General features: G+C 38.2%; 1 protein-coding gene across 11 annotated transcripts in view; it reads left to right on the forward strand.

The window, feature by feature from the left end:
• Positions 1–22,356, forward strand: part of LOC132379541 (poly [ADP-ribose] polymerase tankyrase-2) — a 70,729-nt gene extending 48,373 nt beyond the window's left edge. For 8 of the 11 annotated variants that reach the window (XM_059947556.1, XM_059947560.1, XM_059947566.1 and 5 more), the window contains 12 exons: positions 1,022–1,131; positions 3,649–3,837; positions 4,457–4,712; positions 5,355–5,437; positions 10,937–11,057; positions 11,374–11,490; positions 12,513–12,610; positions 12,701–12,775; positions 12,861–12,966; positions 15,695–15,881; positions 16,528–16,684; positions 17,700–22,356. In XM_059947556.1, the coding sequence (XP_059803539.1) occupies positions 1,022–1,131; positions 3,649–3,837; positions 4,457–4,712; positions 5,355–5,437; positions 10,937–11,057; positions 11,374–11,490; positions 12,513–12,610; positions 12,701–12,775; positions 12,861–12,966; positions 15,695–15,881; positions 16,528–16,684; positions 17,700–17,759 (1,559 nt within the window). In that variant the 3' untranslated portion in view covers positions 17,760–22,356. Of the gene's footprint in view, positions 1–1,021; positions 1,132–3,648; positions 3,838–4,456; positions 4,713–5,354; positions 5,438–10,936; positions 11,058–11,373; positions 11,889–12,512; positions 12,611–12,700; positions 12,776–12,860; positions 12,967–15,694; positions 15,882–16,527; positions 16,685–17,699 lie in introns of those variants that run through there. The other 3 variants (XM_059947557.1, XM_059947558.1, XR_009507449.1) reach the window with 3 other exon arrangements.
• The last annotated feature ends 2,202 nt before the right edge of the window (positions 22,357–24,558 follow it).

The following is a 24,558-nucleotide window of genomic DNA, read 5'->3' on the forward strand; positions in this document are numbered from 1 at the left end:
TACATCTCGTACCTTTAAGATGTTCCTTGGAGCCGAATTTTTGGCCAAGCTTTCGCTGTCCACCCTCTTGTTTCCTGACGTAGAATTATTGTCAAATAAAAACAAAGCCATGTAGATAGAGGTTGCTATTCCTATAAGAATTTTCAGGTAGTTCCAAGCCCAACAGCAGTACATTCCTAATGAATTAGAGTGCACGTTCAAAATTCTAAGCTTTATTTGTAGTATCGGGCATTTGTTAAGTGCCGGGCTGGTGTGCTACAGCGTCCAGGCTGGAGTTCAATGTTTGCTCGGCAGAAGAGTGTATTGTGTTCAACTGCAGACTGCTACAATGTTCATGGATTCGGGATCTTGGGACTTTTTTTTGTTTGTGACTGGATTTTACTGATACCTGATACCGTGTGATCTAGCTGTCTTGTATGCACTATAAATGTGTAAATGCGGGCTCACTTTTAACATTTAAGAAAAACTTGGACAGGTACATGGATGACAGGTGTATGGAGGGATATGGTCCAGGTGCAGGTCAGTGGGACTAGGCAGAAAAATGGTTCAGCACAGCCAAGAAGGGCCAAAAGGCCTGTTTCTGTGCTGTAATGTTCTATGGTTCTACATGTGCCTTGTTCTTTGATGGCTGTTGGTGCTGTGTTTTGCACTTTGGCCCGGAGTAACACTCTTTCATTTGGCAATTAAACTTGGATTGAAATGCTGCTATTTCTAAATTTGGCTTCTAGCAAATGTATTGTTTTCTTAGCAAGGCTAATGATATATTTAGTTTACTTCCATATTCAAATGAATGTAAATGCTAGTGTGAAATTTTTACTCCCAGAAGATACAAATGTTGCAAATTTTAGAAAAATCAATCCTATGTTTAGTCACAGATCAATTGTGCCAATCAAAGCTGCTGCAGAATATCTGGATTTTCTGATTTTTATTTGAAGCTGTTCAACCTAACTTGCAGATATCAAATGGGTAATGTAATTTTATTGTGATGAATATATCTTTTCATTGTGACTTGTCTTAACAGCTGGTTATAACAATCTGGAAGTTGCAGAATATCTGCTGCAACATGGTGCTGATGTGAATGCTCAAGACAAAGGAGGATTGATACCTTTACATAATGCAGCTTCATATGGGGTAAGGTGAAATATAATGCAGTACTAAACCCAGTAGATAGCAGAAAATGTTTCTGTTGAATAAATTGCTGTCCGTGCTTCAGAAGGAGCAGAATATCTGCTAGTGTGGTGTAAAGTTACTTATAAGGTAGGATTATCCACATTTTTATTATCTCTGATTTTTATCTATACTATTTAGATCAGGTTTTTCCAAAAGTGTTTCAGAAGTGTGGTTTAACTCAAGTGGGACTATGTAGTTTCCAATGTATATCCTATGTCATAAGACCCATGATGGGTTTATCTGTCCTTTGTTTTATTGAAGTTGCTATTTTTCTTAGGGGGATGGTGAACAGGCATAGAAACACTGCTAAAGATAACCTATTAGTAAAATTGCAGATAACAATAACATTATAGAGTTGTAGGTAGTGAAGAAAGTTGTCTAAGAGTATGGGACATGGATCAGCTGGAAAGTTAGGTGGAGCAGTGATGGAGTTTAATCTAGGAAAGAGTGAAGTAATACACCTTTAGGAAGTCATTCTGATCGTACATACTGTACATGGCAGTATCTTTGGATCAATCAGTCCTTTGATGTGTAGAGGGACCTTGGAGGTAAAAGCCCATTACTCCTGAAATGAGCAACAAAGGTGGATAGGGTAGTGTAGAAGGTATTTGGTGTGCTTTCCTTCATAGGATAGGGCATCAAATAGAGTCAATAAGACCACAGCTGGGGTACTCTGGGCAGATTTCAGTAAGTATTGGTAAATTGATTTATTATTGTCACATGTACCAAGTTAGAATGAAAAATCAAGTGCATTGAGGCAGTACAAGGGAAATGAATGAAAGTGCAGAAGAAAGTGTTACAGTTACAGGCAAAGTGGGTGCAGGTCCATCTTACAATTGTAGATGTTAGATTTAAGAGGAGAATGATTATAATAGAAATGATGAGTAGATCTGTAGCGTGGCTCCTCTGGTTCCATTGATCTCTTACTAATGCTTATTAAATTTGGATTAAACAGACTCTTTGTTATCACTTTGAATAAGGGCTACTGTTTTAGATGCAGCTTTAGATCATATTCTTACCTATGAAAGAACAGATAGGAATTCAACAGAACTTTACCCTACGGGGAGGGCAGTACTGTTATCTGAGAGGAATTGTTGACTACATTCACTAAAATGTAATAGAATTTAGTAGATTTCAATCAAATTGAGACTGAAGGGCCAGATGGAAAATGCTTTCCCTGGCTAGAGATTCTAGAACCAGGGATCAGTGTCAAAATAAATAGATTTTTTTTCATTCAGGGGGTGTTGATCCTATGGAATTGTCTTCCACATAACTGTGGAGGCCAAAACACTGAATATGTTTAAGATTTCTGGAGACAAAATGTATCCGAGTTTTGTGTTTGTGGGGGGGGGGGGGAGTAGAAGTACAGTATTGAACTGGATGATCAGCAGTGATGACATTGCTGGCTTTAAATCAAAGAACTGAACAAATAATGATCGATAGAAATCAATAATAATTGCCTGGTGGAGAAGATGTTCGAGGTAGAAAGAAAAGAATTAGCATTCCCAAGGTTCCAAATCAGAAGGTTACAAAAATTGTTGCTATTGGCTGAGGTTGATTGTCAAATAGATGAGGAATTCGCAAAAATAGTTATGAGAAAACTGCAGATTGAAGGTATTCAGCACCATAAATGCAAGGAAGTTCAAGCTTGTTCAAGTGCAGAAATTCAAATTCCAGCTAGCAAATCTTGACATTATCAAACATTTAAAATGACATGAACCAACATTAACTTCTTATAGAAATGTAATTAAATTGGAGTCTCCTCCTTAGACTCTGTAGAGGTGAGCGAGGGCAGTACCAGCTAGCTTAAGTAGGCACTGTTTGTTGGTATTGGCAAAATATGGTTATGTCCTTTAGAAGCATCAGTGGCTGGCAGAACAACTGCTCCAGTAATTCTTACATGACATTAAACTGTAAAAATATTTCACTGAAATGGGGGGAAAAAATCACAAGGTAACTGGAAAAGGTGTTTCCTTTAGCCAATGAATTTTATAGCAACAGGTTTCATTTTCAAAGGACAGGAATCAAGCATTTAGCATTGGCTTGAGAAGCTTTTGAGTTATGGTACTTCAGAATTCTCAGGTAATTATTATTTGGTAAATTTGACAGCAATAAATGTTGTTTGAAATTCTTGGGCTGACATTGAAATGTTTACAGTGCATATAGATTAATTTCTGTACAGTAACTATTAAAACTGAGTTCCAAGTTATTCCTGTTCCCCAATATCACTAACCTATCTTTGTTAATAAGCCACACAATACATATTTTAAGTAGCCTTTTTGTATGAAAAATACTGCATTTTACTTTAATTAAAACTATAGAAGTGAAGGGAAACTAATTGCACTGAATTTATTATAGCATAGCGTTGTGTTAAAAATCCAGGCTCTTTGTTTACTGTTGCCTGCCAAGAATATCATCCAAGTACAGAATTTTAATTTTGAACAGTTCACTAATTTACATTTGTGTATTTTATTCTAGCATGTGGATGTAGCAGCATTGTTGATAAGATATAATGCATGTGTAAATGCGACCGACAAATGGGCTTTCACTCCCCTTCATGAAGCAGCACAAAAAGGGAGGACACAGTTATGTGCGTTATTGTTAGCCCATGGAGCTGACCCCACTATGAGAAACCAGGAAGGACAAACGCCATTAGACCTAGTCAATGTAGGTATCCTATCAAAATGGATTACTAGATATTGCCCATTTTAGAATTGTGACCTTTGTTTCAGTTTAAAAATTGCTTAAAATGTAGTGATTGCAGAGCATTTCTTTTTTGCATTGCAAAATTAGGTTGAATATATTTTTGCAATGTAATGGCTGATTGAATGTAATTCAAGTTACCAGTGCTACTTTTGACAACCCTTAATCTTGTATCAAGATTTTGGGGGAAGAACCTAAGGAAATCCTTTATATCAATAATTTATTGGTTTTAAAAAGATTTAAATATTCATTGTTTTCTCTTGAGCAAATATTTAAAAAGCAGTGTCTTACTAGTACATTGAACAAAAAAAGAAACTTTAAACTTTTATAAAACAAGTCTTGAATTGCTGTCACTAAATACTGATAGAAATATGGTCAATTCCTGGGAATATATTTTTGACATTAAAACAGCTACAGTGTAGCACTTCTATAGTGCTGAAGTTTGTATTGGTGAATATCAGATTAATAAAATGTACTGTGCCTTCTAATAAAATTAAACCCTGAGATTTTAGTTTAAGACAACAAAAGTTTTAATTGAGTAATAGTCTGAAGTTATTTTATAAATATTACAATTTTCACACAGGCAGATGATGTCAGAGCTTTGCTAATTGCAGCAATGCCTCCTTCTGCATTGCCATCTTGCTATAAGCCCCAAGCTGTTGTCATCAATGCTTCACAAACAACAGGACCTACAGCCTCTTCTCTGCCTTCTATTCCATCAAATACAGGAAGTCCATCTGTTGCATGTAGTCTAGAGAACCTTTCAACTAGTTTCTGTGAGCTCACTTCCAGTGGTAGCTTGTGTGGTACAGAAGGAATCAGTAGCTTAGAGAAAAAAGGTAAAGAGATTTTAATGTTAATCTGTGTAAATAATGAATTCAACTTTGTAACATATTGGATAATTGTTTGAATAACTTTAAGCTGCCAGTTCTGTACAGGCAGTATGCCTAATCTGTTTTGTATTTTAAACTTTAGTGTATGAAATGATCAGTATAATTCACGTTATATTTTCGTTTTGCCTTGACTTATTGTGGTTCATGTTGACAAAGCTTTGAATCCTGCAAATGTGCCAACTGGAATTGGAAAATACTTAATATATTTCTCTAGAAAATATTTTGTGACACGAGAAATAATGGGCATCTATTGAAAAGAAAATTATTGATTTAAACAGATCTAAGGCAAACTACGGCTTTTTAAAAATGTGTACTCAATCTTTCATTAAAATGATTATCAATAAATTTAATTCTTAAATTTATGTATTTAAGTATTATCAGTTGAAAATGAGCAAATATTTTTAATATAAATGTAAGAAGTTATATACATTAAATACAAACTGACTTTCCAAGGATGGCAATGAGAAATGCTCCATTTATGTTCATGATTATTATCTACATCATGTCATTTCATAAATCATGTTATATTTATGAATGTGTTACTTCAATAATTCATTAATTTTTTGTGTGTTTTTCTTTATATTAAAGTTCCTGGAATACATATGACTATTAATCAGTTTTTGAGGAATTTGGGCCTGGAACATCTATGTGACATTTTTGAAAAAGAACAGGTGTGTTTTCAGTATTAAGTACTTTATTTTCTAATTTTATTTTAGACTTTTAGAAATAAGTCATTTTTATTTTATCCTTCTGGCAAAGTTAATATTCATGATTGATCATGTTGCATCAGAACTTTGGTAGTTCGAACCAGGATTTCATCTATTGGTTTGTAAAATTCTAAGAGCAAACGTGCAGGCGTTAAAAGAAATTGTCATTCTTGTAGATGGTGACTAGTAAACATAGCTCAAATAATAGGTTTCATAGGAACGCTCTTTCTTAAGCCGAAATGGCGTAAAGGAAAGAACCATTAATCTATATGGGGAAAATCTTCATAAAAGCAAAAATCCTCTTTGTAATGCAAAAACATGTTATTAATGTAGGTCTTTTGTGAAAGCAAAGTGGTGTAAAGTAAACATTTGTATTGCTGTGGAATCACAATTTTGGAAACAAACAGGAGTACAATTTTTCACAGAAAATCACTGAATTGATCCCTGGGATAGGGGCGGTGCGTCCTTTAAAGAATGAGTAGTACTGACCTATTTGTATTTAGAAATGTTCTGTCAAAATCTTGTGCATTTATATAGTGACAGAATAGATGATAAGAAGCTTTCTTTAGGTTTTAAGAATCTACAGATAGGGGATTTGTCACTGATTAAAGTTTAGCCACTTAATACAGAAGAAAGAAATTGCTCTATTCCTTGAACTTTTTGCATAGGCCTGTGGGTGTTCAATTTTCAAAGTTCAGAGTAAAATATATTGTCAGAGTACATGGCATACTTAGCAAATCTATAGAACAGTAACTGTAAACAGGATCAATGAACAAACTGCAAATGCAAATATAGATAAATAGCAATAAATAAGAAGAGCATGAAATTATAAGGTAAAGAGTGCTTAAAGTGAGACCATCAGTTGTGGGAACACCAGAAATAGAATGAGTGTTGCTCTCTGGTAAATTTTAGAATGGGTTTCTTGAATTCTAGATTAGTGAGAAATAGAGGCTTAGGGGTATTCAGTAGGACGGTGGAACAAGGGAGCTATTCAACCAAGATATCAAAAGAGAGCAGGAACAAGGAACCTTTTGGCCTTGTTTTTCTTAAGTGGTGGTCCACTTGAGCAACAAGGCCAATTTAAAGCTGGTTATTTTTTTTCAAAGATCTATTTTTTCACCATTTCTACTGATAACTGAAATTAAACTGTAGATTAGAGTTATTTTTTAATCAGAGTGACGATCAAGATTTTGAAGGCAGAGTTTCACAGCAGTTTTTCTCAGTTGAGGAGCAACCAGTCAGCAAGCGGCAGTGTGTAAAAAGTGCTACATTTTAGTCTGATCTGCGTTCACGATTTTAAACAGCTTCTAGCCAGTTTTCTGAGTAGGACAGTCCACACCAGGGAAGCTCTAAAACAGCTACTGTTTTTTTTAATCAGAGCAGCAGTCAAGATTTTGAAGGCAGGAAAACAGCCTCAAAACTCTAGAGTTGAGGAGTGACCAATCAGCAAGCAGGATTCATTAGAAAGAGCCAATTAATAACACTGCAAGCAGAGTGGCCATTCATTTGGAGTGTGTCAGTGTTTAGAGTGGCTTTGGTTCATCAGACTTGGGTGACATAAGGTTTGGGTGAGGTACATGGTCTTGTAAGTTAAGTCTTTCTCTCTGTCATTTGATCCTTCCTCATCTGTTAGGGCGTAGTGACAATAGCTTTTGTGGCATGTTTTGTACTCTGGGATGCAGCAAGTCTGGTGCATAAACATTTGCACCAGGTGCACCAAACTGCAGCTCCTGAGAGAATGTATTAAGGAACTGGAACTGCAGCACAATGACTTTTGACTCATACAGGGAGGTGGGGGTGGTGAAGAAGTGAAAGACAGGAGCTACTGGGACGTTTTCACCCCTAGATTGCAGGAGACAGGTAACTGGGTGACTGTCAGGAGGAGGAGGGTAAATGCACAACCAGTGCAGAGTACACCTGTGATTGTTCCCCTCAATAGTAAGTATATAATTTTTTGCACTATTGAGTGGGATGACCACTTAGAGGAGCCACAGTGACTGGGTCTGGTGCTGTTGCTCAGAAGAGCAGAGAGGTGAAGAGGACTACAGTGTTGATGGGGGTTCTTTAGTCAGAGGAACAAGAGATGAGGTTCTGTGGGCGCAATGGACACATCTGGATGGTATGTTACCTCCCTGGTGCCAGGATCAGGGCTATCTCAGATCAGGTCCATGGCATTCTGAAGGACAAGGATGAGCAGCCAGAAGTTCTGGTGCCTATTGACATCAATAACATAGATAAGGTGAGGAGCTCCAGAAGAGAGATTTTAGGGAGGTAGGTAGAAAGCTGAAAAACAGGATCTCTGGGGTAGTAATCCCTGGATTACTGCTTGTGTCAGTGAGAATGCGGATAGAGTGATTTGGCAAGTGAATGTGGCCGAGGAACTGGTGGAGGGGGCAGGGGCTGAGATCTATGAATCATTGGGATCTCTTCTGGGGCAGGTGTGACCCGTACAAAAGGGACAGGTTATGCCTGAACCCGAGGAGGTCTAATATCTTTGTGGGTAGGTTAGCTGGAGTTGTTTGGGATAGTTTAAACTAATTTAGCAGGGGGATGGAATGGGAGTGATAGTGCTGAGGATGAAGTAATTGCTCTACAAACAGACAGTGTGTAGTGAGACTCCTAGCAAGGAGCGTTGCAACATAAAAGGTGGACAAAATCAAAAAAGGGTAAATACAGGACTGCAGGTATTAAATTTGAATACACGCAGCATACGGAATAAGGTAGATGAATTTGTAGCACAGTTACAGATTGGCACATATGTTATAGGCATCATTGAATCATGTCTATAAAGAAGCTTATAGCTGGGAGCTTAATGTCCAAGGATACACATTGGTATCAAAAGGATAGGCGGGGGGGTGGCATTGCTCTACTTGTTAAAAAAACACAATATGGTTAGGAAGAGTTGACATGGGGTTGAAAGGTGTTGAATCATTGTGAATAAAGCAAAGGCACTGCAAGGGGTAAAAGACACTGGTGGGAGTTGTATACAAACCCCCAAACAGTAGTAAGGACATGGTCTACAAATTACAATGGAAGATAGAGAATGCAAGTCATCAGGGCAGTGATACAATAGTCATGGGGCATTTCAATATGCAGGTAAATTGGGAAAATCAGGTTGGTGCTTGTTTCCAAGAGGTGGAATTTCGAGAAAACTGTGAGATGGCTTTTTGGAGCAGCTAGTGGTTAAGCCCACTTGGGGATCAGCTATTCTGGATTGGATGTGATTGGTAATGAACTGATAGTGATTAGAGAGCTTAAGGTAAATGCTTTGGGACAAGTGATCATAATATGATCGAATTCACCCTGAAGTTTGAGAAGGAGATGCCAAAGTCAGATGGATCAGTATTATAGTGGAATAAAGGGAATTACAGGTGCATGAGAGACAAGTTGGCCACTGGCAGGGATGACAGCAGAGCAGCAATGGCTGGAATTTCTGGAAACAATTCAGAAGGCATGGGATATACACATCCCAAAGAGAAAGAAGTATTCCAAAGCCAGGATGATACAGCCTTGGCTAACAAGAGAAGTCAAAGTCAGCATAAAAACCAAAGAGGGCATAAGCAAGCCAAAAATATTAAAGAGGATACTAAAAGTTTCTTCAGATACATAGTGTGTCAGAGATGCAAGAATGGATATCGGACTGCTGGAAAACAATGCTGGAGAGGTAGTAATGGGGAACAAGGAAATGACTTCAAACAGTAAGTATTTTGCATCGGTCTTCACTGTGGAAGACACTAACAGTATGGTGCAAGTTCCTGATGCCAAGGGTCATAAAGTGTGTGAAATTACCATTACTAGGGAGAAAGCTCTTTGGAAGTTGAAAGGTCTGAAGGTAAATAAGTCACCTGGACCTGAAGGTGTACACCTAGAGTTCTGAAAGAGGTGGCTGAAGAGATGGAGGCATTAGTAATGATCTTTCAAGAATCAATTGAAGATTGGAAATATTCAAATGTCACTCCACTCTTCAAGATGGGAGAGGCAGAAGAAAGGAAATTATAGGCTAGTCTGACCTCAGCAGTTGGGAAGATGTTGGAGTCTATGTTGAGAATGTGGCTTCAGGGTACATGGAGGCACTTGGTAAAATAGGCCATAATCAGCATGATTTCCTGAGGGGTAAATCTTGCCTGACAAATCTGTTGGAATTCTTTGAAGAAATAACAAGCAGTGTGGACAAAGAATTGGTTGATGTTGTGTACTTGGACTTCCAGAAGGCCTTTGATAAGGTGCCATACATGAGGCTGCTTAACAAGCTATGACCGCATAGTATTAGGGGGAAGATTCTAGTGTGGATAAAGCAGCACTAACTGGCAGGAGGTAAAGAGTGGGAATAAGGGGGGGCCTTTTCTGGTTGGATGCTTGTGACTAGAGGTGTTCCACAGGGGTCTGTGTTAGAATGAAGATGGGTGGAAGAGCAGGTACTTTTGAGAAAGTAGAGAAGCTACACAAGGACTTGGTCAAATTAGGAGAATGGGCAAAGAAGTGGCAGATGAAATACAGTGTCCGGAAGTATATGGCCATGCACTTTGGTAGAAGAAATTAAAGGGGTGACTATTTTTAAATGGAGAGAAAATACAAAAATGTGGGGCAAAAAGGGACTTGGTGCTTGTGTAGGATTCGCTAAAGGTTAATTTGCAGGTTGAGTCTGCAGTGAGGAAGGCAGATACGATTATAACATGCCCTACAAGGGGATTAGAATATAAAAGCAAGGATGTAATGTTGAGACTGGTGAGGCCTCACTTGGAGTATCGTGAGCAGTTTTGGGCCCCTTAGAAAGTATGTGCTGAAACTGGGGTGTGTTCAAAGGAGATTCACGAAAATGATTCCAGGCTTGAACAACTTGTCATATGAAGAGCATTTGATGGCTCTGGGCCTATATTCACTGGAATTCAGAAGAATGAGGGGTGATTTCATTGAAACCCATCAATTGGTGAAATGTCTTGGTAGAGTGGATATCGAGAGGATGTTTTCCATGGTAGCAGAATCTAAGACCAGAGGGGGCAGCCCTAGAATGGAGGGGCAACCTTTTAGAAAGGAAATGAGGAATTTCTTTAGCCAGAGAGTGAATCTGGAATTTGTTGTCGTTGACAGCTCTGGAGGCCAAATCTGTATTTATATTTAAGGCAGGGGTTGATAGATTCTTGATTGGTCAGGGCATGAAGGGATACTGGAAGAAGGCAGGAGATTGGGACTGAGAGGAAAATTGGATCAGCCATGATGAAATGGCAGAGCAGACTTGATGGGCCAAATGGCCTAATTCTGCTCCTGTATCCCATGGATGTCTTATTATTTTAATTTTCCTTTTGCCATAGAAGGTGGAGCCTTAAACATATTTGCAATGATAGAATTGTACTTCTCAGTCAACTTGATACTCTTCCTTGCAGTGGAAGATTATGCCAATTTGGATAGCCTTGACGTTTAATACTGATCAGAGCTAACTATTTGTGATTCCAACATATTCTCCAGATCACGTTGGATGTATTGGTTGAAATGGGGCATAAGGAACTAAAAGAAATTGGAATAAATGCTTATGGACACAGACATAAAATCATCAAAGGTGTTGAACGTCTTATAGCTGGACAGCAAGGTAAGCCATTTGTTTATAGACCAGCTGTGAATACTTGGTCATTAATTAAGCTTAAATGTATGTTAATTGTACTTCCTGTATCTGAACATGACAGTTGTATATAGAACTGAAAAAAAAATGCATTACTTTGTGCTACAGTTAGTGAGGAATGCAGTCTAGTTCATAGAGACAAAAGATAGTGGAAAATGGGAATTTTGCTCCCAGCTTTAAATAGTTTGTTTTTCTTGTTCATCCATGCATCTGATGTACTAAGGTAGGAAATGTGCAGCTACTAACCAAATTCTGTCTATCTATGCATGGCCTGTACCATTTATAGGCAACTATTGTGGAATCAAGCCTTCAGAGCATTTGATTCCTGCCTCAATGTTACATAAATGGGACTGTCTCCAATATGTTCCATTGTACAGAGTATGGCATCTCAAAACCAGTTTGGGTGAGTCCATTGAATTGTGTGCTTGGCCAGCTCTCCTTCAAGCGTGACATGACATCCCTGTCTGCTTTTTCCCCTGTGCCCACACCCTCCTCTGCCAGATTTTGGCTTTGCCCAAACCCTAAAGCTTCTGGCTGCTGACCACCCTGTAGTGTAGTGCACTGCCCTGATCCCTCCATTCCTCCCTCACCACCAACCCATGCAGTAATCCCTCACCGCCTTCATATTCCCCAGCAGCTGAGAGCTAATTCTTTCCCAGGTTCCTCAATCTGCCAGCCTCGTCCTGACTTAACTTCCATGAAGAATCAGGTTTAATATCTCCAGCTATGTCGTGAAATGTGTTAACCTTGTGGCAGCAGTACAAATCAATACATGATAAATATAGAAAAAACTGAATTACAGTAAGTATATATTTATGTATATTAATTAGTTATGTTAAAAAAAGTAGTGCAAAAAACAGAAATACATTTTTAAAAATGCAAGTGAGGTGGTGGTTGTGAGTTCAGTGTCTGCTTAGAAATCATATAGCAGAGGGGAAGAAGCTGTTCCTGAATTGCTGAGTGTGTGCTTTCAGGTTTCTGAATCTCCTTCCTGACAGTAACAATGAGAAGAGGGGATGACCTGGGTGGTAGGACCTAGATAAAGGAAAGACTTCCATGTACACCAGTCTCCATTAGCTACTGGCTTAACTGGTGACAGGCAATGATCGATATATTTAATTGGATTTATTTTTAAATGTTTGGGCAATGCTCTTTTCCTTTGTTTAGGCTTTGCAGTCTTGCCTTTTACCACCATCTAATTTGAATATGGGTCACACATCACTGATATGCAAGGGAACTGAAAATAATTCAGTACTTTGAACAGTGTGATAAATTCGGCAAAGCAGGAAAGGTACAAAACCAATTCGGATAGTTAATGTTGAGTTTGGAAAAGTAGACTGTAATGCTAAAGGTAGTGCAGTTTGGAGTCAAAAGTTGACGTCACAAAACATTAAAAATAATTGATTCCTTTTCTTTGAAATATAGGCATCAACCCATATCTAACTTTAAACACTTCCAGCAGTGGTACAATTCTGATTGATTTATTACCAGAGGACAAGGAGTTCCAGTCTGTAGAGGAAGAGGTGATCATATTTTTTGTGGTACTTAATATATGCAGCATGCTTTATTTTGCTGTGTCTTTGGCCATTTAATTACTTTTGAACACTTTACAGATGCAGAGTACAGTGAGAGAGCATCGTGATGGTGGCCATGCAGGTGGAATCTTTAATAAATATAACTTTTTGAAGGTATGTTATTATCAGTTTTGATATTCTGTCACTATTAGTTGTCCACTACTATTAGTGTTAATAACTCTCCATAAAATTATTTCAGATTCAAAGGGTGTGCAATAAAAGACTTTGGGAGCGATATACACATCGAAGAAAAGAGGTTTCTGAAGAAAATCACAATCACTCAAATGAGAGAATGTTGTTTCATGGTAAGCATCAAGCACTGAAAGCCTACATTGATTTTTTTTTTGTTTGTTTGAGCTCTCCTTCCTCCTCCTCAGTTTACTGTGCAGGAGGGATTTAGGGATCAATGTGCCTGATCTATTTTGCTTGTGCAGGAGGAGGGATTTGAGGGTTAATGAGCCTGTTCCGTTTTTTTTTAGTGTGGGGAGGTGGGATTCAGGGGTTGATAATCGTGCTGCCTTTCTTTGCTTTCTTGGTTTCATGGCTACTCAGAGAACTGAAGAATTTCAGAGTATATTTTGATAATAAATAAACCTTTGAAAACTCATCTACCTCATTAGTCTTTCTACTCCACATGAAAGTCAGTGTGTGATATTCTCTATAAATATATGGCACTCTCTCTCCAAATTTCAATTCTCAGATTTTATTTGGGCTTGATTTTCGCTAAGAAATAATAGTAGTTATGTAGTTATTGATATCACTCCACTTAATTGTTAAACCTTAAAGATCTCTCTGTAAAGCCAACTCTGTAGATCTTGCATACACTTCAGACATCAATGACTTTTTTTGCATGCATCCTCTGAACTCCATCCCCAATTTAAAAGCCAAGCAGTTTTGAGATGGTTTAAAGAGTTTACCATTAGGGTATTTACTTTATCTCCTTGGCCACAATACATTAACTTGTACTTACCTCTTTTATTCTCAGTGGATATGGGTGTGGAATTTCTGCTACTCATTTAATTTGTAGACTACAAGTTATACCCTGTAATAAACTTTATTTGCAGGCAACTTGTTTACTTCAGTCATTGCACATTACCTACTAGTATAATGTTAAAATCTAAGTTAAAATTATTGATATGAAAATGTGCTGTGCCTTGTCAAAGTATTCAGCCTTCAACCTTTTATTCACATAATTGAGTATTACATCCAGGGATTTTGATCGATATAACCAAGAGTTTATATTTGTGAATTACATGCTCCTTTTCTCAGAGTAGAGGAGAATAAACAAGGAAAATTGTTAAGCATGAAAAACTAAAAGTTCAAAAACTGAAATGTCAGCAGTTCAAAAGTATTCATCTCCCCTTTTGCTCAGTATTTAGTTGAACCATTTCTTACAGCTTTTATAGCCAGTAGTCTTTTTGGATAAGTCTATTAGCTTTGCACAACATGATGGAGCAAGATGTGCCCCATTCCTCCTCGCAAAGTTGCTTAAACTGTGTCAGGTTAGTTGGGGAGTGGCAGTGGACAGCAATCTTGAGGTCTGGCCAGAGATGTTTGGGCCACTCAAAGACATCAATTTTCTTCATTTTGAACTATTCCATTATTGCTCTGACAGTGTGCTTTGGGTCGTTGTCCTGTTGAAAGACTAACTTCCTCCTCGATTTAAGCTTTCTGACAGAGGCTAGGAGGTTTTTATCCAGGATCTCTCTGTATTTAGCAGCATTCATCTTACCATCAATCCTAACCATATTCGCAATCCCTGCTGCTGAAAAGCATCCCCATAGCATGCTGCTACCTCTGCCATACTTTACAGTGGGATGGTGTTACCTTGCTGATGAGCACTATTAGATTGGCACCACATGTACTGTTTGATTCTACTTTAGTCTCATCCAACCATGAGCTTCTTCCACATCTTTACAATATCTTCTAAGTGACACTTTGCAAAGTCTTTATGGGCAAGGATATTGTTTTCTTTTAAACCCAGGACTTCTTCCCTGCCACTCTTTCATTAATACCTTTTTTTGTGCAAGGCCTTAGAGATTGTGGAGCCAGGAATTTCATCTCCAGTTGCACCCTGCTGCTCACTCAGAGTGACTGTTGATGTCACAGTAGCCTCTCTTACAAGTGTCATGCTTCTCTGGCAACTAAATTTAGATGGGTGGCCTGATCTAGACAGTGTGGCTATGGTTTCATATTTTTTCCACTTTTTCATGAAGGATTGCACTGATATCAGAGGTATGTTCAGTTTCTTTGAGATTAACTTGTATCCTTCAACAGATTTGTGTTTTTCTTATTTCCCTGACTTGAACCTTCTTTTGTCTTCCTTTTGGTTTAGTGTGTTGAAAATCTATAAGACACCTTACAGAGAAAGGGGGTATTTATTCTTATGAATTCATTAAAAATAGGTGATGCTTCAGTTTACTATATCAAGTTGGGTGAGTTGGTAAGGTAATATATAGTATTGCATCTGACGAAAGTTCTTGTAATTACAAAGAGGATGAATACTTTACAGTGTCACATGTTTTGTCTAAAAGAACATAAGAAATGGGTGCAGAAGTAGATCATCTGGCCCATCGAGTTTGCTCTGCCATTCAATAAGATCATGGCTGCAAAAACCATGGACTGATCTCCACCTACCTGCCTTTTCCCCATAACCCTCAATTCCCCTACTAAGCAAAAATCTATCCGGCCTTGTCTTAAATATATTTACTTGGGTATTCTCCACTGCTTCGTTGGGCAGGTTTTGGAATTTTTTTTTGATTTGGCATGATGCATTATGTTCGTGGAGTGGCTCAAAAATACCACTTCAATATATTTTAAATTTAGAAAATGAGACAGTAAAATGCAAAAGATACTTATGGGCGCTGTATACTTTTTCAAGGCACTGTATTTATCAATAAACAAAAATTGAAGTGATAAGGGTTTCCTTGGCTTCAATTCGCTTTCAAAAGTGCTAATGCAGAGCATAATTGCCTCATTTGTGTGGAGTTTATATCAATTTGACCTATATTGAAAATATATCTTCTCCTCCAGGTTCTCCCTTTGTAAATGCCATTATTCATAAGGGTTTTGATGAAAGACATGCTTATATTGGAGGAATGTTTGGAGCCGGCATATATTTTGCTGAAAATTCATCCAAAAGTAACCAGTATGTCTATGGAATTGGTGGTGGCACTGGGTGTCCAATACATAAAGATAGGTCCTGTTACATTTGTCATAGGTAATGTCTATTCTTGTGTGTTTTCTCCATAGCAGGAAGTTTACTGTTGTACTTAAATATGCCTTTAGTTCACTGCACAACCCTTGAGTACATTGATATTCATTTTTAAAAATAATATTATTTTGATACTGCTTCCATTAGTAATTTGATCTTTTGGCTCTTATATTGAAACGACATGATTTGTAACCAACATTCCAAGCACTTCTACTGTTGGAAAATAATGCTATATCAGTAACAAAATGTATGCACCAAATTGGCCATCATTCTGTTAAGATACAATTCACATTTGCAATTCCTTTCTTGGTTTTATGATCAAGGAAATATTTGCAATCAGCTTATGGAGGGATTAGAAATAGCTTGGCTAGTAAAACTTTTGCAAATTATTCTTTCTAAAGTCAAGCTTTCTGAAATGTAGCTTTAGAAATATTATGACTTAACACATAAGCACTAAAAGTAGCAAAGCTTGGTCTTAGTCCTTTGTATCCTAATTATTTATTATTTGAACTGATTATAAAAATGGGCGATACAAGTGAATTTCATGCAAACTCAGCAAATCCACTTGGTCTTGAACTATTGATTGTTTCACCTTATGACTGGACATTATTGATAATCTCTATTTTCAGTCTCCCTTTTCTCTGTTTAACAGGCAAATGGTGTTCTGCCGTGTCACACTGGGCAAATCCTTTTTGCAATTCAGTGCAATGAAAATGGCTCACGCACCCCCTGGTCATCATTCCGTCACTGGTCGTCCTAGCGTAAATGGATTGGCATTGGCGGAATATGTCATTTATAGAGGTGAACAGGTACTTGTAGGAAGTGTATTTTCTCGCATTGAAGTTGTAAAAAAAAATTAAATCCATTTTGTAAATGTTTCATTTACAAATCGTTTTTAAAAAAAACACATTAATTCAAATGACTAAATCATTCGCCTACCACCAAGAAATTAAAATAACGCTTATGATAGGGTATCATAATTTGGCTCGGATCCCAAGATTCAATCTACACTTTTGCTTCCCCATCACTCTGTACATAAACATACTTTGATAATGTGTATGAAACTAAAGCTACTACTTAGTTGACATGAAAGAAAAATTGCATCTTTAAGAAGTAAGCACAATACAATTTAAGATATTTTCCTCCAAATTAATGTGTATTTCAAACTTGGCAGAATTATCTGAACCACATTTTTAACATGCTTTATTTCAATTATAAATTTAGAATTTTTAAATTTTTTAGTTCTGATTCCCATTCTGATATTTTGGTCAATGGCATCCTCTTGTACCAAGCTGAGGCATGGCCTCAATACCTTGTATTCCATTTGGGTAGCCTCCAACCTGATGACATGAACATTGATTTCCCCACTCTGACCCTTTTACTCTTCTCACCCACCTGTCACCTCCCCCTGGATCCCTTTTTCCTTTCTCCTCTGGTCCACTTTCCTCTCCTATCAAATTCCTTCCTCTTCAGCCCTTTGTCTTTCCTACACCCCTGGATCCTTCCTCTCCCCCACCTTTTTATTTTGGTGCCTTCCCACTTCCTTTCCAGTTCTGAAGAAGGTTCTCAGCTTGTTGATTGTTTATTCATTTCCATAAATGCTGCCTGACCTGCTGATTTACTCCAGCATTTTTTGTGTGTTGATGTAAATTCAGAACTTTTCTGCTGTAGGTGGATTTTTAAAGTACCATTTATTTTGCTTCTGAATCAATTTGATTTTTGTGAAGTTAATTTAACAGGAATTTCAAACTGTTGAGGCACTAAGTGTTTAGTTACAGTTAAATCTGTGGCACACCTGATTTCAGTGTTCTTTTCTCTTACCAGGCTTACCCAGAGTATTTGATAACTTATCAAATTATGAAGCCAGAAAATGCAACTGATTGATAGATGTGCATATACAGATGGGGTTTGGTACATGTACAAGAAGCCACAGAACACGTCCAATGCACTCCAACTTTATTTATGTATTAGTTTTGTAGGTGAAAATAATGCATTTTTAAAACCAAAAACATTTTAATTGTGAAATCCAAGTGGCTTTAATACTGTACAAAATAACTTTTCTATGTATTTGCCTTCCCATATTTCAGCACTTTAATAGAACCATTCCAAAAAAATCTATCTGCTCCTGGAGAAATTTTGTAGTTACTTGAAGTAATTGTACTGATAAAATTGAGAACTTTTTTTTGTACTTCTGTGACCCATCTTGATTTTCCATAAATTTTACAATTACACACTTCACATTAAAGCACCATAAGATGTTCTCATTGTAAAAACAATTGTAAATAAGAAAGATTTTTTGTATTGATTTATTAATTTATTTACACTGCTTGCATTACATGCATGTGCTATGCTCACAATGCAGACTTGCAAGGGCAGTGGTGCCTATCATTAAGATTTATTGTGTTGAAGATCTTACCATGCAGGAAGCAAAGTTTTATGAGTAGCCATTGAAAACCAAAATTAAAAGTGTAAATGCTATGCAAGGGTTGATATTAAAAATTGTATATTGAGCTGGCTACTTGTATTCTAAATGGCATGCTGAAGTAAAGTCTTTTCATGGATTCTGTGTACATATTATATATTTTTGAGTTGATTAAAATGCATGAAAGTCATTGTCCTCTCCGTAGTGTTGAGAAATCTGCAGTGCTTTTACAGTATTTGTAACTTGCAATGCATTTTAAGTAATATTTCTAATAATTTTACAAAGTTATTGTATTGCAAGTGAAACCTATTCATTAAAAATTTTGCATCTAATATGACATTACGATTGTTTTATTGTTACAACTGCATTGTTCTTCAAACCAGAACATTTTCCGAGGCTGCTTCTTGAAAAAAGTGCTTAAGTGGAAACTAATTATACTTGTAAGATCTGTAACTCAGCTAAGCCTGCCTGAATTGCTTCTGACATCTTTGTACAAGAAGTCTTTTTATTTAGAGATGCAACACGATAACTGGCCCTCCCAGTCCAACGAGCCAACACTGTCCAATTATAGACATGTGACCAATTAACCTACCAACCCGTGCATCTTTGGAATGTGGGAAGAAGCTTCAGCACTCAAAGGAAAGCCATGCGGTCTCAGCAAGAATGTACAAACTCCTCACAAAGAATTGTGGAATTGAATCAAGATCACTGGCACTGTAATAACGCCATGCTAACTGCTGTGCAACCATGTCATCCATCTTGTTGAAGATGTGCCAACAATGCCTTTTTCAGTCATTCTGACAGCTTCTGAAATTTATATCTACATTATTTTTCTGCTGTTTTTAATCTGCAAGGTGGCTGGCACATTGTCAGATACTAATTCTCATTTTCTTCTTTTAATGGTAGATCTTGATTCCCCAGTTTCTTTTAAATGCGCAAATTGGTTATCACCAAATTATTATAGTTTCCAGTGGTTGTCCTTTCTTTTAGTCTAATCAATACTGCTTCAGTGATTTGTTTTTTTTTCAAGCCACTACTGTGTGTGCAAATAATCCTTAGAATTCTCCAAGTTTCTCATTGTTTAATAGGACATGGGCCCTCAGATCAGAATAGATCTGAGACAGCTCAATCTGTCCATGTGCCTCTCTTAAAAATTAAATAAATCAACTTGCCATTAATTGAAAAGTAACGTAGTTCCAAAAAAATATTGAGTTCCAGTACTGAGCACAGCTTCTCTACATTTTTTTGATAAGGCACCTCTGAGGTGTCAATTCTATCCAGTCTTCTCGCAGTTCATTTGGTGCATACCAATCATTAAGAAGCCATTTATGCTAATCCCATTTACCAGCATTTGAACTGTGCCTTAATAAATATAAATACTCATTCAAATATTTACTGAAAATTGTCAAGAGTACCTAACCCCACCATCTTCTCAGGCAATGTGTTCCAGCCTTTCTCTACAGATGATTTTTGATTCTGATCCCCTCTGTCTTAGTTAAAGCTGTGCCTTTTAATTTTTAGATAGCTTCATCATGGGGGGAAAAGTTTTCCATTATCTACTCTTGTGTATCCCATGGTGCAAGAAATCTGAAAGCCGTAGAGAACTGGGTCTCACAACTCTTTAAATATCAACACGTTTCTCCTTTGTCACTCTTGTACTAATGCCTCCTTGAGCATTTGTGTTGGCAATACACAGTGAAGTTTTGTGGGCAGCTCATAAAACTTAATATACTTCCGCATTACTGTCATTCCAATCTGCATCCTATAATTTCAAGCTTAAAGCACTGGAGTATGAAATTGCCTCTTCTTGGTATCTTGTTAGCTAATACAATCCATAAGATGTTGAGCAGAATTAGCTCATTTGTCTCGTTACGTCTGAGTCTGCTCCACCATTCCATCATGGCTGATTTATTATCCCTTTTGAATCCCATTCTCCCGCCTTCTCCCTGTGACCTTTGATGCCTTGATTAATCAGGAACCTAGCAACCTTCTTAAACATACCCAATTAAGTCTTCTTGCACTTCTGGTTTTTGAATTTTCTCCTCACTTAGAAGAATAAAGAAATAAATGTGTGGACTAAGTGCACAATCATGCACTTCCTTATACTATATTCCATCTGCCAACTATTTTCCCATTTCCCCCATTCTGTTCAAATCCTGCAGACACCCTGCTTCCCCAGTACTACTTGCCCCTCCATCTATCTTTGTATAATCCACAAATGGACCTAAAAGCATCAGTTCTTTCATCCAAATCATTGATGTATAATGTGAAAAGAAGAGGTCCCAACACTGACACCTGCAACCAACCAGAAAAGGCCCCCTTTAATCCCACTCCTAGCCTCCTGCCAGTCAGCCAATCTTTTAACCATGCTAATACCTTTCCTGTAATACTATGGGCTCTTACCTGTTAAGCAGCCTCAAATGGTACCTTGTCAAAGGCCTTCTGAAAATCCAAGTAAACAACATCCTCTGACTCTCCTTTGTCTATCCTGCCTGCTGTTTCCTTCAAGAAATCCAACAGATCTGTCAGACAAGATTTCCCCTTGAGAAACCATGCTGACTATGGCCTATTTTGTCATATGCCTCCAAGTACCTGGAATCCTTGTCCACCTTCATCTTTTCATCCTCTGAAATCAGACTAGCTGGCCTATAATTTTCTTCTGCCTTCCTTCTTTAAGAGTGAAGTGACATTTGCAATATTCAATTTTCCAGTCTGCTGGAACCATTCCAGAATCTAGTGATTCTTGACAATTAACTGCTTATGCCTCCAAAATCTCTTGCACTTCCTCTTTCAGAACCCTGGGCTGTAGTCCACCTGGTCCAGGTGACTTGTCTAGAGGACCTAAGGGCTCAGTACACTGTTTGGGCCAGGTGCTTTCCATGGTGTCACCCTCCTGAAGGATGCTCTCACATTATCCTAAGAGACTGATACCCCAGGGTTGTCAAGGCCTGTGGGAGATTGTGTAGGTACCTCCATGTTCTGTCGGTCAAAGCAAGCAAAAAATTGCCATTTCATATGTGAGATGACTTTGTGGAGATCATACCTTGACCCCAATCAGTTTTGACTGGCAACAAATCGCCTCCAGTCACCAATAGAACCACAAAGCTCTGCATGTTTGGCCCCCTGCTCTGCTTGCTTTATACTTAGTCCCCTGAAAAATCTGGCTGAATGGTGCCACAACAAACTCTCACCCAATGACAGCAGAAACAAAGTGCTGATTATTGACTACAGGAAGAGGAAACCAGAGATCCATGAGCCACTCCTGATCAGGGGATCAGAAGTCGAGAGGGTCAGTAACTTTAAATACTTAGGTGTTATCATTTCAGAGGCTCTGTCCTGGATCCAGCACTTAAGTGCCATTGCAAAAGGTTTGCTCTGCTGCTTAGAAATTTGTGAAGATTGGTATATCATCAAAAACTGTGACTAACTTTATAGGTGCGCAGTGTATACTGACTGGTTGCATCATGGCCTGGTATGCAAACACCAATTCCCTTGAATGGAAAAGCCTTTAAAAAGTAACAGATATAGCCCAGACCATCACAAGTAAAACCCTCTGCACCACTGAGCGCATTTACTGGAGCACTCACAGGAAAGTAGCATCTATCATCAAGGACCCTCACCATCCAGGCCATGCTCTCTCCTCACTGCTGTCATCAGGAAGGAGGTTCAGAAGCCTTAGGTCCCATGCCACCAGGTTCAGGAATAGTTATTATCCCTCAACCAGTTATTATTCCTGAACCAAAGTGGATAACTTCACTCAACCCGACACCAAACTGATTCACAACTTTTGGACTTACTTTCAAAGCTCTACAACTTGTGTTCTCAATATTTATCTATCTATCTCTCTATGCAGTTAGTCAGTGAGTTTAGTTTTTTTAAGTAATAGCACAATTTGTTGTCTTTTGCACATAGGTTATTTGTCCACCTTTGGATGCATTTTCTTCATTGATGCTTTTGTGTTTCTTTGTATTCATTGTGAATATCCACAAGAAAGTGAATCTCAGGGTAGTAAATGGTGAAATATATGTACTTTGATAATAAAGTTACATTGAACTTTGATACCAGTCTCCCTGTATGTATTTCTATTAATGCCATGAATTTTCATCTGCCCGTAAAAACCTTTTAGTATTATTGAATGTAAATATATATTAGCTGTATCTTACTATATTCACTGATTATCTTTTAATCGTCCTGTTGTGAATGTTATCATTTGCCTACATGACTGCTGTCAACTCCATCTTCAGCAAATAACTTATTCATACCATGTTGTCCTGAGCAGAAGCTGTCAAAGTGCTCCAAAATGAAGTACTATATCTTTGCTGGAAGTTACAGATTGAATTATAAAAGATAGAATTGAATCCTCTGTGATTTCTGATACATGCAGTCATTTGGTTTATCATATTTAAGCCAATTAAGGCTCACCAGCATTCCATTGTCCTGGCTCTTGAAGTGCCATTATCTGTTATGGCTCTACAAGTGCACATCCAGGATTTTGCTCCACCAGCATTTCTGGTAATGAGTCTAGATCCCAACTTCTGGATGGATGGAAAAAAAAACATCAATTTACTTTCATTGTCACCTGATCTTGGATTCTCTACATGAATAAGTATCTCCTAATTATCTAGATCATTCATCATTTTATACAACTCTACAAAGTCTCCTCTCAAGATGACATATGGACAAAAATCTATCTGTAAGTTCACGAATGGGACTGATGGGATGAGCAAATGATCAAATCCAGCAGGTGTTTTTCCTCAATTCGATTCAATTGGGAGAAGAGCACAAATGCAGTAGCTCGTCATCACACAATGCTGCTAAGCAGATTTAAAAACCAAGGAATTTCTTTCAGCAGGAGATCAATTGATGAAGTGTCCAGACACAGTAGCTCATCATCGCGCAAGGCCGCTAAGGAGGTTCCGGGATAAAAGGGAGGCCTAGCGAAGTGGTCATCGGATTAGCGTGAGTCAGAGTAGTAGGGCTTTGGCTCATTGGGGCTTCAGCAAGGACGGGCCTAGGCAAGTTAGGGAGGTAAGTTACTTTCATATCTCTTTTTTCCTATAACTTAAAAATAGTGGGTATGACTGCAAGACCAATTTTCCACTCTGGATGTCAGATGTGTGATATCTGCGAGATTCCAACCTCCCTGATGGCCACATCTGCTCCAGGTGCATCGAGCTAGGGCTTCTTAGAGACTGAGTTAGGGAACTGGAGCTGTAGCTCGATAAGAATATAAGAAATAGGAGCAAGATTAGGCCATTCGGCCCATCAAGCCTGCCCCGCCATTTAATAAGATCATGGCTGATCTGTCCGTAAACTCAGCTCCATCTACCTGCCTTTTCCCCATAACCCTTCATTCCCCTACTATGTAAAAACCTATCTACCTGTTTCTTAAATATATTTAGTGAAGAAGCCTCAACTGCTTCCCTGGGCAGAGAATTCCACAGATTCACCACTCTCTGGGAAAAACAGTTTCTCTTCATCTCCATCCTAAATCTTCTGCCCTGAATCTTAAGACAATGTCCCCAGTTCTAGTCTCACCTACCAATGGAAACAACTTCCGACTTCTATCTTATCTATCCCTTAAGACATTTTGTATGTTTCTATAAGATCCCCTCTCATTCTTCTGAACTCCAGAGAGTATAGTCCCAGGTGACTCAATCTCTCCTAATAGGTTAACCCCTTCATCCCTGGAATCAACCTGGTGAACCTCCTCTGCACTGCCTCCAAAGCCAGTATATCCTTCCTCAAGTAAGGAGACCAAAACTGCACACAGTACTCCAGGTGCGACCTCACCAGTACCCTGTATAGTTGCAGCATGACCTCCCTGCTCTTGAATTCAATCCCTCTAGCAATGAAGGCCAACGTTCCATTTGCCTTCTTAATAACCTGTTGTACCTGCAGGCCAACTTTTTGCGATCCATGTACAAGCACTCCCAAGTCCCTCTGCACAACAGAATGCTGCAATCTTTCACCATTTAAATAATAATCTGCTTTTCTATTATTCCTTCCAAAGTGGATGATCTCACATTTACCAAAGTTGTATTCCATCTTTCAGACCTTGGCCCACTCACTTAACCTATCTATATCCCTCTGCAGAATTTCCACATCCTTTGTACAATTTGCTTTTCCATTCAGTTTAGAGTCATCAGCAAATTTTGCTACTCTACACTCAGTCCCCTCTTCCAAATCATCAACATAAATGGTAAATAGCTGCGGGCCCAGCACCAACCCCTGTGACACCCCACTCACCACTGACTGCCA

The sequence above is a fragment of the Hypanus sabinus genome, chromosome 22, assembly GCF_030144855.1.
Source record: "Hypanus sabinus isolate sHypSab1 chromosome 22, sHypSab1.hap1, whole genome shotgun sequence".
Classification (NCBI taxonomy): Eukaryota; Metazoa; Chordata; class Chondrichthyes; order Myliobatiformes; family Dasyatidae; genus Hypanus; species Hypanus sabinus.